Source organism: Dermacentor andersoni, chromosome 2 (assembly GCF_023375885.2).
Source record: "Dermacentor andersoni chromosome 2, qqDerAnde1_hic_scaffold, whole genome shotgun sequence".
In the NCBI taxonomy this organism is placed as follows: Eukaryota; Metazoa; Arthropoda; class Arachnida; order Ixodida; family Ixodidae; genus Dermacentor; species Dermacentor andersoni.
In genome coordinates this window covers 3,515,463-3,533,017 of record NC_092815.1, presented here as the reverse complement: position 1 = coordinate 3,533,017, position 17,555 = coordinate 3,515,463, and the positions used below count along the sequence as shown (strand labels likewise).

The 17,555-nt window shown below is 45.6% G+C and overlaps 1 protein-coding gene across 3 annotated transcripts in view; it reads right to left on the bottom strand.

Annotated features, from left to right (window-relative positions):
- Nucleotides 1-13: 13 nt before the first annotated feature.
- LOC129387877 (ribose import ATP-binding protein RbsA-like) overlaps nucleotides 14-17,555 on the bottom strand; it is a 66,051-nt gene continuing 48,509 nt past the window's right edge. For all 3 annotated transcript variants that reach the window (XM_055077598.2, XM_055077600.1, XM_055077599.1), the window contains one exon: nucleotides 14-1,338. In XM_055077598.2, the coding sequence (XP_054933573.1) occupies nucleotides 1,210-1,338 (129 nt within the window). In that variant the 3' untranslated portion in view covers nucleotides 14-1,209. The remainder of the gene's footprint in view (nucleotides 1,339-17,555) is intronic.

The following is a 17,555-nucleotide window of genomic DNA, read 5'->3' as shown; positions in this document are numbered from 1 at the left end:
TTTGTCCAGTGAAGCATAATAAAAACAACAGTTTTACTGACCGTCGTATGGGTGTGGTTTATAAAATTCCCCTTAGCTGTGGCCAGTTCTACGGAGGGCAAACGGGACGGTGTATCAATCAGAGGCTAATGGAACATAAAAGGTCGTTAACCGGTGGATCGCCTTCTAATCTTTCGCTACATTGCCGAGATTGTAACTGCACGCCAGAGTTAGATGAATGCGCGATATTTTACTGGCATAAGAATGAAGATACGCGTCTTATGGTAGAGGCATGGCATATCTCTAGTGGTGGAAGTGCGTGCGTGAGTCAGCCTTCGATTACTTTACATAAGGAAGAGATTAAGTGCCTTAACAATTATCTCTCACGTAGACCGGCACGTGTACCCGACTGACACGTGGTGTTACCATTCCTGAGCATGCGCAGATGAGTTTTGTGTCTTCTTTTCTTTTTTCGCCTCAGTGCTCCCTTCAGTTGATAGTCGGCGTTCGTGTTGTCCACTTCTCTACTCTTGTGTCCTGTCTGCACTACTCACTTGTTTTTTGCATAATGTGGACAGATTTAATCATAGAACGAACAAGTATAGTGCATGTTAATAGTTTGATAGCAGTGTTGGTCAAGTACAAGTGACGTTTAATGAAGCCGAGTGCTTCAGGTGCCTCGCTGGTAATGATAATGATGTGCACGTTCCAGGATAAATCAGACGATAGATGAACTCCGAGATATGTGAATGGGGATGCACTTTGAACAACAATACCCTGAATTGTTTGTAGCTTGTTCGCGGATTATGTTCTCTAGTAAACATCCCGGCCATAGTTATAAAAATGTTAACTTCAATTTGCCACTAGCAACTAATTCTAAAATGCGAGTTCAATGAAGTCTAAGAGTACTGGGCTTTTATTTTGTGTGTTAGTCATTATTGTGTAGACGACACAGTCGTCTGCGAATAACCTGACAGTGCAAGGTGAACATGTATAGAAGATAACTCTCAGGAAGTAAACTGTCAGGTTAATGCAACTTAACATTCATATTTGCCATCTCTTTATAAGCGCCAACGGTACCGAAGGCGTATAGTTACATTTACTCCAAATAATACTTATTTGCTTTAAAGAAGATATCGATCACAGGGAATTCGTTGACAGCAAAGCTTTGTGGATGCGCGCAATGTAACTGTTGCAGATCGAGCTATACGCAGCTTTCACACAATCACACTATCTGGCACCCGTGAGCACGTTGAGCACGCTGGTCTTCCCGGCGCCGTTGTGGCCCAGGATGACGGTGATGAGGCCTTCGTAGACTTCCAGGTCCACGTTGTGCACTGCAACCACACCACCGTAGTCCTGCGCAGCAGCCGGTACCACCGTTTCATCACATTGCCTTCCCTGAATTAAAGCTGTTAGTAACAATGTTACGCATGAAATAAGAGAACCAACCCTAAACAATACAGTTCATCGCCTTATTCGCTGTTGTCCGCTTCTCTTCTGTTTCGTTTTGTGTTAATCTAACATTGTATAATGATTCACCACTCCTCTCTGTAACGCCATCATGCATTGAGAGTATCTTAAATAAATTAAATAAATAAATAAACATGCGACCCCGCCCTGTTGATACAGAAGTGGAGAAAATTATAATTTTCGTAAATCATTAGACAGCGACGGAGGCGTGACGCGACCAATGAAGAACAAAGCATGCAACATACGTAAAGAGATATAGGCCTGCATCTAATCGTACTCGTCGGTAAAACCTGTGTCTGCATGATTAGGAAACTATGAAAACCGTAAACGGAGGCACCGCGGACGGGGTTACAAATGCTTTCCTTGCTAATTTGCACGAAACAAAAATACGCTGCAGGCAGGGGCGCAGCCGGGGAAGGGGGCACTTGTCGGGCTCCCCACCCCCTCGGCATTTTTTCGAGCTGTCCATGCACCGCCGTCCGAAACAACCCCCGGCGCCAGAAATCATTCTGGATTTTGCGTAGAATGCCCTTTCCACGCTAGAAAAAACAATTCAGCGCCCATATTGCGAACACAGGCTCGATTTCGCGGCAATGGCCGTACACTGGGAGTCACATAACGCAAGGAGCCCCATCCGAGCGCAATGTTTCAAGGGCGTTTTGATGGCGAGCGGACTCGTCGCGGCATCTCGCGGAGGCTGCAAATTATATGGAGTGCATGGATTTCAATTCCGAAACTTTATGGGCATAAAATTCCAAAACATTTGATGCGAAAGGTGTATTGACATTTCCAAAGCCGTGCTTTAGATTTGCAATTGGGAAACTTCGTGAGTTTAATGTTGGTATAAACATTTGACGCCAAAGGTGCACTGACTTTTATAAAGTCGTACATCGCAACAAACAACGAGACAAGCGAAATCAACACATTATCGGAGAAGTTGACAAAACACGCAGTGAGGTCCGATGAGACGAAGCGCTGTGGTGGTTCAGTTGTGCCGTCATGTCACAGAAAAAATATCGACATTTTTTTTTACCTGCACAAAAGCATCCATGTCAAGACAGTAAAGTTAGCAAGGCACCTACGTTCTTACTAATTTTTTTTACTTCGACATTTATTTGCGAGGACACATTGAGCCTCTTTAATTTTCTTGTTCTCACTACCCGCGGGCTACCAAAGCCAGCCAGAGCGCATGCGTTTTTCTGGTGTTCCCACTACCACCGCGCGGCGCACTTGGTGCGAATTCGTTTTGAACGCTGTCTGGCTGGCAGATGAGAAAAATTGGCTGTGGTTTAGTTCTGGTTAACCCTAGTCGAATTGCGAAAGCAAGAGCTGCACAAGCGGTCTCTTCCGCAGTTGAAGAGTCACTCCCGGACATAGCACGACTGCTTCCAGCCGCATCTTCGTTAGGACGCTTCTCGAGTCGTGCAGCCCGTTCTTCTGGCATCTCTTGAGCGCGTTGTGTCCTCCTCGCTTCGTTATGCCGTTGTTGCGCCTCTTTCGCGCTCTCCATAGCGACTAAATACACTGAGGCGAAGCGCATATATATATATATATATATATATATATATATATATATATATATATATATATAGACACCCCCGCGAGGCCGCGAGTGGTGGAACACTACTGCGCCGGCGTTCTATACACAGGAACACTATACTATATACAGGATCACTACTGCGCCGGCGTTCAGAGCGCCGCATGCGGGGCAAAATTAAACTAGCGGGTGGTACGCCTCTCCCATCTCTCGTTCGCACTGCCTTGATTGCCTCTTCCACGTTTCGTACCGCGCGCGGTGTGTGCCTACGTGGGTGCGCGTGGACGTTTTATTCGAAGGACGACGTATGTACATGCTTCTATTTGCCTTTAAGAAGGCCGGTACGCTTGACGATTATTTTTATGCCTGGAATGCGGCGAAAGGGCAGCGTCTGCTAAGCGATGTAAGTGACGCTGAGTAGGTAATTGGAAACGACATAGTATGTACCGCCGGAGCAATCGTCGGCATATACGATGCGCGTTAGCTAAAGTGATTTTTGCAGTTTCCTGCAAAATGTTTGTTGCAAATCCGTGTTGTCTCTGATGGCGACAACGGACTTCATCGACATTGTGCGGAAATAAACAAAATATATCGCCGCGTAGCACAAGTACGACATGCGCCCACAACTTAAACTAGTACGTCCCCTACAACATAGAATACATGCACCAGTGTAAATAGCTTTGTCATTTTTTAACAGTGCTCAAGAGACGGAAGTTGAAAGTATTAGTAATCATTTCTGCTTCAGCAAGGCCGGCGCGACCAAGACACGGGTGTGTATCGTCCAGTAACTCGATCGATCAGTGCAGTGGTGATGCAGGAATGAACTCCAGTCACGTTAATTGCATCGTGCGCATATTAAATTTCTCGGCACGCGTGAACTTCAGCTACTGGTAGCGCATGGAACAGAAGTGGTTTCCATTCTTGGGCAGCGCACACACAAACGAAACACTAGAAAGAAGACAGGACAAGCGCTGGTCGAACAACTGAACGTTTCTATATGAATAAAAGGATTATATACGGAGTAATCATCAAACTCATGTGGGTTACATATAAATAATGTCATACACTCACGAGTTATCAACGAACAAGCTCGCTTCGTTAGCCAGTTGATTACTTCGTTAAGCGCCCCACAGTAATCCATGTCTTATCTGCTTTTTTCGGACCATTTTCTTGTGAATCGGCAGAATGTCACTGGTGGCATCAACCCTTTCGTGTTTACATTGCTGTGGTGACAGTTAACAACAGAATAATAATTTCAGGTCATCCGAAGAGGCTCCGTCGCAAACAAGAGACGTTTCGCGCTTAGCGCGAACTGAACGCGGGCGCGACCGTGAAGGGAAGCGGCGACGGAAAGCTACACCCGTTGGAGGTGAAATCGTTCCACCAGGGGAGAAACGAGCGCTGGCGTCCTGGATGAAACTTGGCGTGCAGACGTCTACGGGATACGGCATACGACGCGACGAGCCGAAATGGCTCGCTGGCTGGCTTTCGCTTTAATATCCGCGTCGAAGCGCGCGTTGCGACGTCATGCTCCTCCTATGAGCACCGTCACGGCGAAATCGCAAGTTCGCGGCCAGTACAGCTTTCGCTTTAAAGGAAACAATGGAAGATCGCTGCCGTCACCGTCGGGGCTCGACTGATTGGACCACGTTCACTTGAGCGCAAGCTCTCCGTAATGTCTGGTCTCGCCGGTGTAGGGTACCGAACAGTATGCGTATGGTTCTCTAGAGACCAAGCGTCTCACGTTTCCTTCAATATTCTTTCGGTAGCCATATTAGGTGCCCAAGGTAGGCATTTGATTGTAGCCAACATGCGTTCCTTTGCGTTCTTTTTTTTTTTCATTTCGGTGCCCCTGCCCCACAATAAAGAAAGACATTGTTGCGGCGCCGCGAATTGTAGCATGGTGAAAGTTCAATTTTGTTACTTCTTCGTTTGCGGAAAGTAATAGGCCACGGGACGCTTTAATTGCCGGATACTCTTATTATATTATTGCGATAGCAATTATATGGAGACTCCAGGTGCATTCCTGCCGTCGCCGTCGCGCTTGTGCTCCGTACAAAGTCCAAGGGCGATAACATCGCTTTCAACGCACGCTGTATGTGCGAGTTAAAGCGAAAGGCGGGGGGGGGGGGATTGGCATGGGTGAGCAGACAATGGTGGCTCAGTCTTGTGTGCGCAAGGGAGAAAAGCTGGGAGGAAGCGCGCCGCCTTCCGTCACGCTCGATACATTGGGGGGGAGTGGAGGGGGGCCGGGCCTAAGGATTCTGTGATGTGTGAATCTGTGATTGCACAACATGTTTATTTGCCTTGTTTGACGCATCATATATAGTGACTTTTTCTTAGATACGTATATTTATTGGAGACATGAGTATATTTAAATATCTTATTGCGAGGTTTTATGTATACGTGAAGTCAACTTTGTTTCCAGTGATACTTTTTTGCTCTTTCTGAACTGTATCTTCGCACTTGTATATTCCATTGTATCATCGCATTTCTAATGTACGAGGGCGAATCAAATGAAAGTGAGCCAACCAAGCCCGCGCAATAATGGTTTTGTTCAGTATCTGCGAGGCATGCGCGTAGCACACAGGCATCTATCATTTACAAAAGTGAGACGCAGGTATTAGGAAAATTTTTATTTAATGCATTCATACAGTGGTTCGAACATGGTTGCCTGACATAATGGACGCTCGAAAAGTTGGACAGCGTGGTGTTGTGAGTTATTTGACAGCTGAAGGTGTTTTCCAACGAGAAATTAGTCGCCGTGTGGCTGCTGTGTACTTTGAACATTGCGTTTCTTCGGCATCTGTGAATCGTTGGAGGAAACGGTTCAAAGAAGGACGTGAATGTTGCAAAGGTGGTCCAAGACTGGGCCAAAGCCACCGTACAATCACCCCCAACGTAACTGCAAAAGTTGATGAGCTGATTAGACAAGAACAGAGGATAGACATCGATGAACAGACAGAGCGTGTTAACGTCAGTCACGGTTCTGTTCACACCATAATTCATTTCCATCTCGGTTATCAGCTCTTGCGTGAACAATGGCTGCCCAAGAGTTTGAACCACCATCAGGAGACAAAAGTTCGGAGCCGCCTTGACCCATCCAATCCGGTATCACAATGATGGTGACGACTTCTTGTCTCCAATTGTGACCGGGGACGAATCATGGTGCCACTACTACAAGGCTGATAGACGACGATAAAGATTAAAGTGGAAACATTCGAATTCACCACCCCAATAGAAAGAAAAGGCCGTCATTTGCACCAGAAAGTGTTGTTTACATTTTTTTTTCGATCGGCAGAGGCCATTACTGATATAATTTGCTATACCTGGAGCGACTATGCATTGTTCTCGATATTGCGAAACGCTGGATTGGCTGCGTGTCGCAATCAAGAACAAACGACGTGGAAAATTGACGAATGGGGTCATCTCGCTCCACGACAGTGCCCGTGCCCCCGTCGCTGATGTGCTTAATAAAAAAATTACACGACGCTTAAGCATCACCTTGAAGAGTAGAACGCGATAGCGTTATCGCACCCCGTTCGCACCGCCCACTCATTCGCTCGGCATGCTCTTGAGTCACACAAAGAAGAAACGTGCGCCTGAGCAAGCGGAACGAACCAAAGAACTCGGTGTCTCGGAGGGAGAAACGATCTACGCGAGCCAAACGTCGTGATCGGCACGAACAGCCGGGCCGCGACGCGCCACGAAGGCGGACGCGATCATGGGGCTGACGCCTCGTTGGGATCGTCCTCTATCGCGCTTGGGAGCAGCACGCAGACGCATGACTCCTCGCCATTAGCACGGCACACATCGCAGGGGGCGCTTTCCCACCAGACGCGCTACGACGCAGCGATCACGTCAGAGGCGTCCCGCATAGGACGTTGCACCTAGGAATCGCGCTGTGAGCAGAAAGAGGAGCCGCGTCGCAAGGCCGAGTGGCGCGCCACCGGTCGGAGCAGCGCCGTACATTGCAAGGAGGGGGCCTTGTGTGTTTGCCGCAAGAGGGCTCTGCGTGCACGCCAAGCGCAGAAGAAATGTAGCGGAAACGTACTTCGCTACGCGCTTGACTGCGACTTCTGTAGTTTACATGCTCATAATTAGCGATATACACCGCAGTATAACTTTCTACGGCACGTTTCTAAGGCAACACCGCATTCACTAGAGGCGCTTTTGTCGCGCTTTGAAGCATCGAACTCGTGGCTGAGTCATTCTGCTTCTGGACGCCGTGCAGCACGGACGCAGCTCCTCGAGAGCTGCGAAAGCGGCCAACGTTGGCCGTGGTATCCCGTCTTCTGCGTTGCCCAAGCATTACCGTGTCATCTTGCCTCCGTTACCAACAGGTGAAGGACAAATGCGCGCAGTTGTATTGCACTGCGACGTCACTGGACGCCCTTATAGAATCGACGACTTCCGGAAGCCCTTGAAGGATGCTGGAGTAATTCAGCAAGTAGGTGGAATTAGTGCATACCAAATGTCGCACGTGTGGCTGCTGAAAATGAAAACAGATGAGGCACAGCAGACACTGCTAGACGCGAGAGCGCTACTCGTGAAGAACCGGCCATGCGTCGTCATTGATCCAGCGCGGCAAGAACTCAGGATCAAGCTACACTGGGTCGCGTTCGACGTCACCTCTAAGACCATTCGACGAGCCTTCCGAGGATATGGCGAGATAAAGGAAGTCACCAGTGATCGGTGGAAGGCCGAAGACTTTGAGGGCGCCGAGTCAACGACTTGTCTAGTGCGTCTTTTGCTGCGCGAAGGTGTCGCACCAGACCGCATCCCACATCAGATGCGTCTTGGTAGCGGCATTGCGTTAGTGGTTGTGGCTGGACGTGCCCCATTATGCCTTCCATGTCACAATACTGGACACATCCGACGTGAATGCCGAGTGCCCAGGTGCGCTGCTTGCCGAGCGTTCGGGCACGGGCAGGCTAATTGTACTCGCTCGCCTGCCAGAGTTGCAAGCGTAGGCGGTGAAGTAGACCGGAGCAAGATGCTCATGAACGAAGACAAAGCGGAGAGCGTGGCTGGCATGGTGGCGTCTATCAGCGACGCGGCCGCTTTGGTGGCGTCCACCAGCTATCCAGGTTCGCAAGAGAACAGGGCTGCAGACGCTCGGGCCGGACAGCCACTGTGGAAGACGCTTCGACAGGAAAGTACGAAGAAGGTTCGGCAGAGCGCCCTTCTGAAACCAAACTTTTAGGAAAGCAGCTGGCACTAAGTGTGTCCGGGAGCGGTGAGAAAACAGCTGAACTCAAGACCGCAGTAAGCGAGGCCATTGCGACGCTCGAAGAAAGTGATTCTACGGCTGAGGCTGCAATGGACGCCGAGGCAGCACCTACGAAGCGCCGACTCAACACAGCAAGCACGGCTTCTCAAGACACGCGGCTACGATCAACGGAGAGGCGTGGGACCGAGCCTGAAACCAAAAAGCCCCGTGTCGCCACCAGCCATCAGCGGTCGGCGTCGCTTACATGCGGCGGCGGCAAGTCGACGTCCTGAGCGTCGGCTGGACTGTGTGATGCTACAAGGCAAGGTCTGTGAGAGGAGCGCCGCATAGAGTTTCCTACAAAAATTGCTAGAGGGAACTCTGGCGCTAGTGTCTACGGGAGCTGCAGTGGAAGCGGTTGTCCCAGCATGGGAATTATGGGAAGTACATGGATTTGCCTAAACTTCGTCCTTTTGGCTTAAAACACGGCTTTGTGACTTTCTAAACTCGTCATTTTGAACAGTGTATTGCGTAATAAATAATTAAATAAACATCATTAAAGCTGCCCGACGCAGGATTCGAACCTAGGGACTCTACCACAGAAGACTGATATTGAAACCATTAACCAATGGACGCATGCATCGACAAGCGAATGAAACGCCCTTATGAATTTATCACGGGCATGCCAGTGCCTTGAGACGCTTGGCGCGTTTCAACTTGGCCACCTGGACAAGCTCAATCGTTGCAATTAAAAGCAATTGTACGCGTTCCCGGCGTCTTCTGCATTTCGAAGAATATAGATTGCGCTGAAATATACGACAATAAGATTTATATAGCGTAATATACAAAGCCACAATAACGTCTGAATCCACTAGCACGAAGATCAGACAAATCCATGTACTTCCCATCATTGCCATGGTAGGACAACGACTGCAGCGCCAGAGTTCCCTCTAGTAATTTTTGTAGGAAACTCTATGGAGCGCCGTAGGCTTGGTCTGGTGTCACTCGCCAATATGGAGTCCTTAGAGAGGCCGATAAATATTGCAACGCTTAACGTCCCAGGGCTTAGTGCCAAGACGCGGCAAAACCAACTCAAACGCCTCGTAACGGAGCCCGATTTCGATATTGTAGCCATTCAGGAGACCACAGTAGAGAGAGAGAATTAGACAGAGCGTATGGTGCCTCCTTTCGCGGGACGCTATAACGTGTGTGTTGCCCATGTGGTGGGGAGGTCTTCTGGGTGCATTTTGTTAATTCGGCAGAGCTTTGGTGCTGTAGTGCAGTCGGTGATTACCTGTGAGTCAGGCCGTTTCATTGTATCTGACTTTTCCCTGTTAACAGAAAATTGGCGAGTAATTTGTCTTTATGCATCAACTCATGCTCAAGAGCGAAAGCTTTTTTTGAAGAAATTGAGACGTACTTGAAATGCGAGCGTAGACTAATCCTGGCGGGAGATTTCAATTGTGTATGCGCGGAACGTGACAAAACCAGTGGGAAACGCAATGACGCAAGCACTGCTGTTTTGAAAGATTTGATTCTAGAATTTCCTCTAGAAGACGTGGGTGAATGTCTTTGCGGCGAAAAAGCGGTCACCTTTGCCAACTTTCAGGGTGCGAGCCATGGTAGACTTGATAGAGTGTACGTGTCGGCTGAACGAATTCAGTCGTGTCGAGATTATCGAGTCACACCTGTTGCGTTTAGTGATCATTGTTTGGTTTCTTTTCGTGTTAGAAAAGAAAAAAACAAATAACAAAGAAATTTCCTGGGATCTCTGGAAATTTAATGGAAGCTTGCTGAAAGACGACGAGCTTTGTAAGCAGTTTCTCAAGGCAATAGATAAAACAACCGAAAACTTAGATAATTGGGGACATAAACGGGAAGTTTGTAAGCAAACAATTCAATTGAAAGGGCCAGTTGAAAGCACTTGAAAGGGCCAGTGTTTTAAGTCACGCGAAAAAAGAACTCGATTCCCGTCTTAGATATAATCTGAAGCAATTATTGGAAGCGGAAAGTATACAAGCCGGTTATTTCTTTGAAGACATAAAAAGCGTGAAGCAAAAACTTCAGCTGATAGACAAAGAGTGATACAATGGAGCATTGATTCGAGCCAGAGCTGAAAAATGGTGCACAGGAGAAATGCCAACGAAATGTTCCTTGGGGGTCGAAAAGAAATATGCTTCCCAAAATGCAATAACAGAAATAGAACATAATCGGTCACTGTCTACCACTGTCTACCAACAAAGAAACAATAGCAAGTTCTTTTTTGGAATATTACAAAGTATTGTTTTTTCGTAGCCAAGTTGACACTGATAGATTCAAAAAAGACTTCATGTCATTGATGCCAACATTAGATGATGAAAATAAGGAAATATTAGAAGTGCCCATAACAGTGGAGAAAGTTAAGAATGCGATTGACCATTAAAATAATGGCAAATCACCTGGACCGGATGGCTTAGGCGCTGCATTGTACAAGGCGTTTAAGGATGTTATAGCGCGTGATTTGACTGAAGTATACAACGACGCTTATGCGAACAAACATCTACCGCCATCTTTTGTGAGCACACATGGTCCTAATACCAAAAGCTGAAGACCCAATCAAATTACGTAATGTCACATCGTATAGACCGATTAGCCTGACAAATATAGACTATAAAATATTGCTGAAAGTACTTGCTAACAGGCTGCAGACAGTAATGAAAGAGTTAGTTGGTCCACATCAAACATGCGGAATAAAAGGAAGGACAATTATGACGAATATACACACAGCACGATCAATCCTTGAATGCTGTGACGCAATGCTGCAAGTTGACCTTGAGAAGGCATTGGACCGCGTGCCGCACGATCTGCTTCTATCCCTACTTGAATATGTGAATGTAGGCAATGTGATCAGCGAAGGTGTGCGGATGGCTTATGCCGGATGTACGACGAGATCGATAATAAAGAAATCAGTAGGTGAATGCATACCAGTATAGCGCTCAGTCAGATAAGGGTGCCCATTATCACCACTTCTTTTTTGCATATATATTGAGCCCTTTTTTCTAAGCGTAATTAGGAACAACGCGATACGAGGATTTCAGTTAGATCAAGCAGGGGTAAGCCTTCTTGCTTACGCTGATGACATTGCAGTTTTCTGTGTTGATCATGAAAGTATAATGCATACTGTCAATGCTGTTAAAAGTGGGACATGCGCAGTAAAGTGCAGTAAAGTGGGACAATGTGCAGTAAAGTGGGACAAGTGCGTTGGGTTGTTGGCATGGGGAATGGGACGTTGCAGCAAGGACATTTTTGAACATTAAATAGCAAGAAACACCGACAAAATACTTAGAAGTGCCCCTGCAGTATTGGAAAAAACAAACAGAGGTCTTACGTGAAAATGCACAAAAGTGGAAAGGATGGGATAAGTCGATCTTCGCACGGGCCACGACGTGCAACCTATTTCTCGCAAGCAAGCTATGGTATGTAATGCAAGTTTTGCATTGCAGCAGGTTAAATGTACAAAAAATGCACAGAGTGTTCGCGGTCTTTATCTGGAACCCTCTATGGGAAAAAACGAACCGAACAAATCTGTTTAAAAGTGGGAGTGATGGTGGGCTTGGTTTAGTGAATCTGTATGTGAGACAACTCGTCAGTCGATTTGTTTTTCTCAGAGATGTATATGATACCTTTCTCAGAACTATTATTCAACTGGGGCTGGGTAAAGTGCTACCGGAGTTTGTTGTGTCTTCGGTGTGTCAGCAAGGACCAGTACGTCGATATCTAAAAGAAGTGGTGTCATTTTTCCGCTTCTTATCGGTGCGTTTTTCTTTGCAATATTTGACTGATGTATCACGTAAAAAACTGTACAAGGACCTTGTGGATGTGTTATTTCCTGTGCCATTGTACCGTGAATTATACTGTGCAGGCAAAGGAAAAGATGTTTTGCAACGCGTTAAAAAATGCTAGTTGCGCCAGGGGTAAAAGCTCTTTTTTTTAAAGCTGCACACAGGAACCTTACCTGTTAAAGCATGGTTAGAATGAAAGGGTTTATTTGTTCCGTGGGGTACTCATTGTTTGCTATGCAAAAAACAGAGACAATCGAGCATGTGTTTTTAGATTGCTGGGGTGGAGTGTTCTTCTGGGACATCTTACAGAGAACCTTGAAAAAAGAGTTGCCATTAAGTCCGCATGGAATCCGTTTTCTCACGGTCGAAAACGACGATGGTATGCCTTTCGATCTGGTTATGCTCCTGGGCCTGCACAGTATATGGCGAACATGGACTGCTGTACACAATGCGGATATCGACGCTAGATCAGTTCGCGAATATTTTTGCGAATCGGTGTCCCATTTTGTCGAAGTGCAGAAGCTGCAGTTGTATGTACCAGAGTGGGTTCCAAGGTTAGAAACGTTGTTGCAGATGCCGAAATACTGATGACTTGTAGTCAGCAAACAGCTGATGGTTCTCAGTACTATGATCTTGTTAATCTATTTTTCTGATCACGTAAACTCTGTGTCAAACGAGGCAATAAAGAAAAAAGAAACTCGTGGGTGAGTGGTCGCGTCTCCATCTCACGTTCCGGAGACCCTGGCTCGATTCCCACCCAGCCCATCTTGCAAGTTGTTTTTATTTATGAATTGCCTTCCGCCATTTTTCGCTCCCGGCCAACGCCGCCGGCGCCGATGACAGCGGCTTCTCTGCGACACTACCTCCTTAACGCTATCGCTTTAAAACTGGTAAAGCCCAAGTGGGAAACGCCGCAACATCCGCCATACAGTTTAGACCTGTCGTATTGCGACTTCCACATTTTGGTCAATTTAAAAAACAGCTCAAGGGAACCAGATTCGTGTCGGACGATCCCGTAAAAGAGTCAGTTACAGACGTTTTGAAGCAGCATGGAGTTTTATGAGACGGGAATCACGCGGCTCGTTAGTCAGTGGGACGAATGTCTAAATGCTCATGGAAGCTACTCTTAAATAGAGCACGCAGTCTGTCGTAGATTCGCATTGGGTCACTTTCATTTGACTCGCCCTCCTATATTTTGCAGAACTCCTGCTTTCTAGATGTGCTCTCTGTTACGACTATAATTTCATTGCAATTACTCACAATACACGACCAGTGACAGCTGCTTCTGCGCAAAACATTGGAACCAACGACCGCGTCATTGAGATTTTTCCCTGGCCGTTGCATATGTGCAAAAATGTAAAGACGGTTCCTGACTGACAAAGTTTCATTAACATAATTGTCCTCAACTTGTTCATTTTATGGTGTTCACATTTTTCATATCACTGGCGTGCACTGCATTATTTCGAACTGTCATAGTTGGAAACCTTGCATGATATTTTCTTTACCCGTTAATTATACAATAAAAATGGAAGCATTGATATCAGTTATTTCGGGCACAGTTCTTGGGATATACGAGTATATTATTTTATGAAAAAATACATACTTTCGTATATTGACAGTGCTTAGCGTTCAAGAATTCGTTTGCAGCATCTTTGGTAATGTCAGGGCAGTTATTATTCATGTGTTTTATCCCTCGACAAATTGGATAACGAGGAGACCGAGCTGCAACGTAAGCCCCCCCCCCCCCCCCCCCCCAACGAATTTTCTGGCTACGCCACTGGCTGAAGGAACGCGTTAGGTGTTGAGAAATTTGGTATGGTTTTATTTGAAATGTAGCGAGGACAGGAAACAAAACCAACAAGTGAACACACTCTGACAGTCCTTTTTCCATGCGTCGTCCTTCTCGAAATTCTCATCGCAGGGAGAAACAAACGCATCAAAGTCTGCTCGCGACAAGCCGAATTCAAGAAAAGCGTTCTGTCTAAGAACAGTTTCACCATAACAGTCAATGGGATAGCAACATCTGTAAGATAATAACAGCGCCAGAGAAATGGACGCACAGCGCTGGGAATGTTTTAATTGAATTCGATGGAAATGTAAATAACTTCCTGTTAATCTGACTCTGTGTTTTTATTCTGGCCACCCCTTAGGTAACACCCCGTTTATTGGGGCCTCTAAGGTACTAAAATGAAATGAAATGAAATAAGAACACACACAGCGACATGTTATAATATTATACGAAGTGTATGACTCGTAGCTATAATGAAAGTATGAATGGAAGTAAACGTAGGTTTACTAAGCAATATGAGGTGTTGTTCTAGGGGTCCTCTGTTTGAATCCTGCCATATAAGTTCATTTACGCTAACTATTGAAACCCAACGTCTTTTTTAGCGACTTCACCACCACTGTGCCGTACAGCGTGTGTCGCGAGCGAATTCCGGGTAAACGAAAAACTTGAGCGCCAACTAAACAAAGACTAAGTAGACACATGAAAACAGGACCAGCCCGGACGTTAAAGTGAGTGTTCAATCACTTGAAATGGAATATAGATGCGTGCGAGCATCATGGTAAAATCGCAGACTATCTATCAAAGGTCCAACTTCTTTTGCCGATAGTCATAGTGATGGCGCGCTGATGCAACTGCTTTCTTCCAAATTGATAAAATGCGCCTCTATAATATGGCGTTCGAGTTAATTGCGTACCTGTTTTGAAAACGTGGTGTTATGCAAAAGTGCAGGCGTGTACTTGCACTGTGTCTGCAGGGAAAGGCGACCGCCAGGCTGCTTCTTAACAGCGTGTGTTCTCGCGCACGTTCATTAAAACACTTTCCCATTTGGCCTATACAGCTCTTGTCACGATATAACGGAATCACAACTTCACTAGTGCACTGGACGAACTGCAAAACATGCTCTCGTTCACATCTTTTATGCGCGCTTTTTTTAGTTATGGAACAAACGCGTGACAAAATGCACTGTGCAGTTATAACTACGTTTACTCCGCAATTACTTACTTTATTCTTTAAATTCTGCGATAGCTGGTGCAAAGTTATTAGTTAATTAATCAATTAATTATTAATTAATACACACTGCAACCTTAAGAGGGTTATTGTAGGAGTGGGGTACAAAATCAAGGGTTCCACACACACAGCAAAACGAGTTACACAGACCAAAGGTACAATGCAAAGCACTAGCATAAGGAATATGTTAGGGGGAAAAAATGGTCTCAGAACATACATATATGCATATAAACATAGTGAACAATACATGGTTTTAGGAATCGCGGGAATCAACCAGTGATTGCCTTAACAAAATTATCAAATCTCAATTTTCGTATGTTAGGGGAAAGTTGGTTCCGCAATTCAATGGATCGGGGAAAAAAACTAGATTTGAATTTGTCAGTACGGGCGTTCAGGGGTGTTATACTTAGAGGTTGAAAATTCCGTGTGTTGGGCGATTGAGCAAACTTAATGTATTCCAAAGGTGAGCAACGTTCAGAGTTAACAGTGGTGTGAAACAGTTTAAGAATTCCTACATTACGCCGCTCTACCAGCGAAGAGGCATTCAAGGAGGAAAGGTCAGAAGAGGGGGGGAAGTCCTTGTCGTGACGCCGGCATATAAATCGGATAGCTTTTTTTTGACGGATTCGAGTTTTTTATGTCGAATTTCAGGTATGGATTCCAAATGGCACACCCGTAATCCAAGATGGGCCGCCCTAGGGATTTATAAGTGACCAATTTCGCTTCTTTAGGGACCCGAGCGCCGAGAACGCTTTAGGTAACCTAGATGTGCTAGAGCTTTAGAACAGGTTGCTTCAATATGTTTGGACCACGATAAATCGTGTGTGAACAGAATGCCAAAGTACTTATACTGAGAAACATTTTCTAGAGAAATACCATTGAAACAATAAGAAAGACGCAATTGGGTAGTTATTGATGAGAAGGACATAGAGACAGTTTTGCGAAAATTGGTATTCATCTGCCACTGGTTACAATGAGTACAAAAGTTGGAAAATGCTTTATTCAGAATGTCGTGATCTTCATGACTGGTAATTGTGTGATAGATAACGTAATCATCGGCGTAAAGACGGATTTTCGTTGGTAGCACGCTGTTAGGTAGGTCATTTATATACGGGAGGAAGAGAAGTGGGCTTAAAACTGAACTCTGCGGAACACCAGAGGTAATGGCCACCGTAGGTGATTTTGCAGGATCGAAACAAACGTATTGCGATATATCTGACAGAAAACCAGAGATCCAGGTAACCAGGCTAGGACTATTTCAAATACTGTTTAGTTTTTGCAAATTCTTGGAATGTACAACTGTATCAAATGCTTTGGAAATGTCTACGAATATGGCATCAGTTTGAAGGCCTAGGTCAAGTGCGTGGCATATGTCATGAGCAAATTCGGATGTCTGCGTAACGGTGCTGAGGCTACTGCGAAATTCCTGCTGAAAGACTTAAAACATTGTTGGCCTCAAGAAACTCAATATGTTTGTAGATGACCATGTTCTGAAAGTTTACTGCAACTAGAGGCTAAGGAAATCGGTCTGTAGTTGGATAGGTGGTCCTGTTTACTCCCAGACTTGTGCAAAGGTATAACTTTCACAACTTTTCATGCTGGTACGTGGAACGGTACTTCTTTGCAACGATTTATCAAATATTACTGTAATGAACCTGCTGGACTAGAGAGCATACCGTAAGAGAAAGTTGTGATTGTTATCGGAACCGCAACCCTTTTTAGTATCTAGGTTTAAAACTAAGTTTAAGACACCCGACATAAGCACACTTAAGCTATTCATAGCAAGCCGTGATTCTGAATTGAAAGGAGGGATTTCAAGGTTGTCTGCAGATAAGACTGACTGAAAATACGAGTTGAAAGCAGCTGCAATATTTTGAGGATCATTAGTGGAAACATCGTTTATTATGACGAATTAAGAAGTTTTAACAGGCGAAATCACACCCCAAAATATTTTAGTATTTTATTTTAGCAAACTAGGTAAACTGATGGCGTAGAAGAAATCTCTGGCTGCTTTAGTTTTTAGTCGAAGTTCATCTTTAGTATTCTGAAACAGTGTGATTACAAGAGTACCACTCTTTGTCGCGTAAGTCTAGCCAGGCAGCGGGAAAGGTGAACGATCTCTCTGGTCAGCCACGGCAGGTCAACGTTTCTTTTCTTGGTTTTGAGCGGAACAAAGCGACTGAGGCATGTGCGTATGGCGGCATTGAAAAACTCAACCAAACTATTTACATCGTAATACATACTACGGCACTGGAAATCCGCAAAAGAATCAGCACAAAAATTACTGAAAGACTGGTCATCAGCTTGTGTCAAGTCATAAAAAGTGCGAACAGGCTGAGCTTTAGGAACATTAATAGGAACTAGTACCGCTTTGTGGTCAGAAATTCCATCCACAACGTCACACGTATATCTGTTTTTAACAAGATTTACAATAAGAAATGCAAGGTCCACAACAGAGTGGCCTCTGGTATTCTCGGTGACAATTTGGTTTAGGTTGCATGAGAGGGCAATATTTAT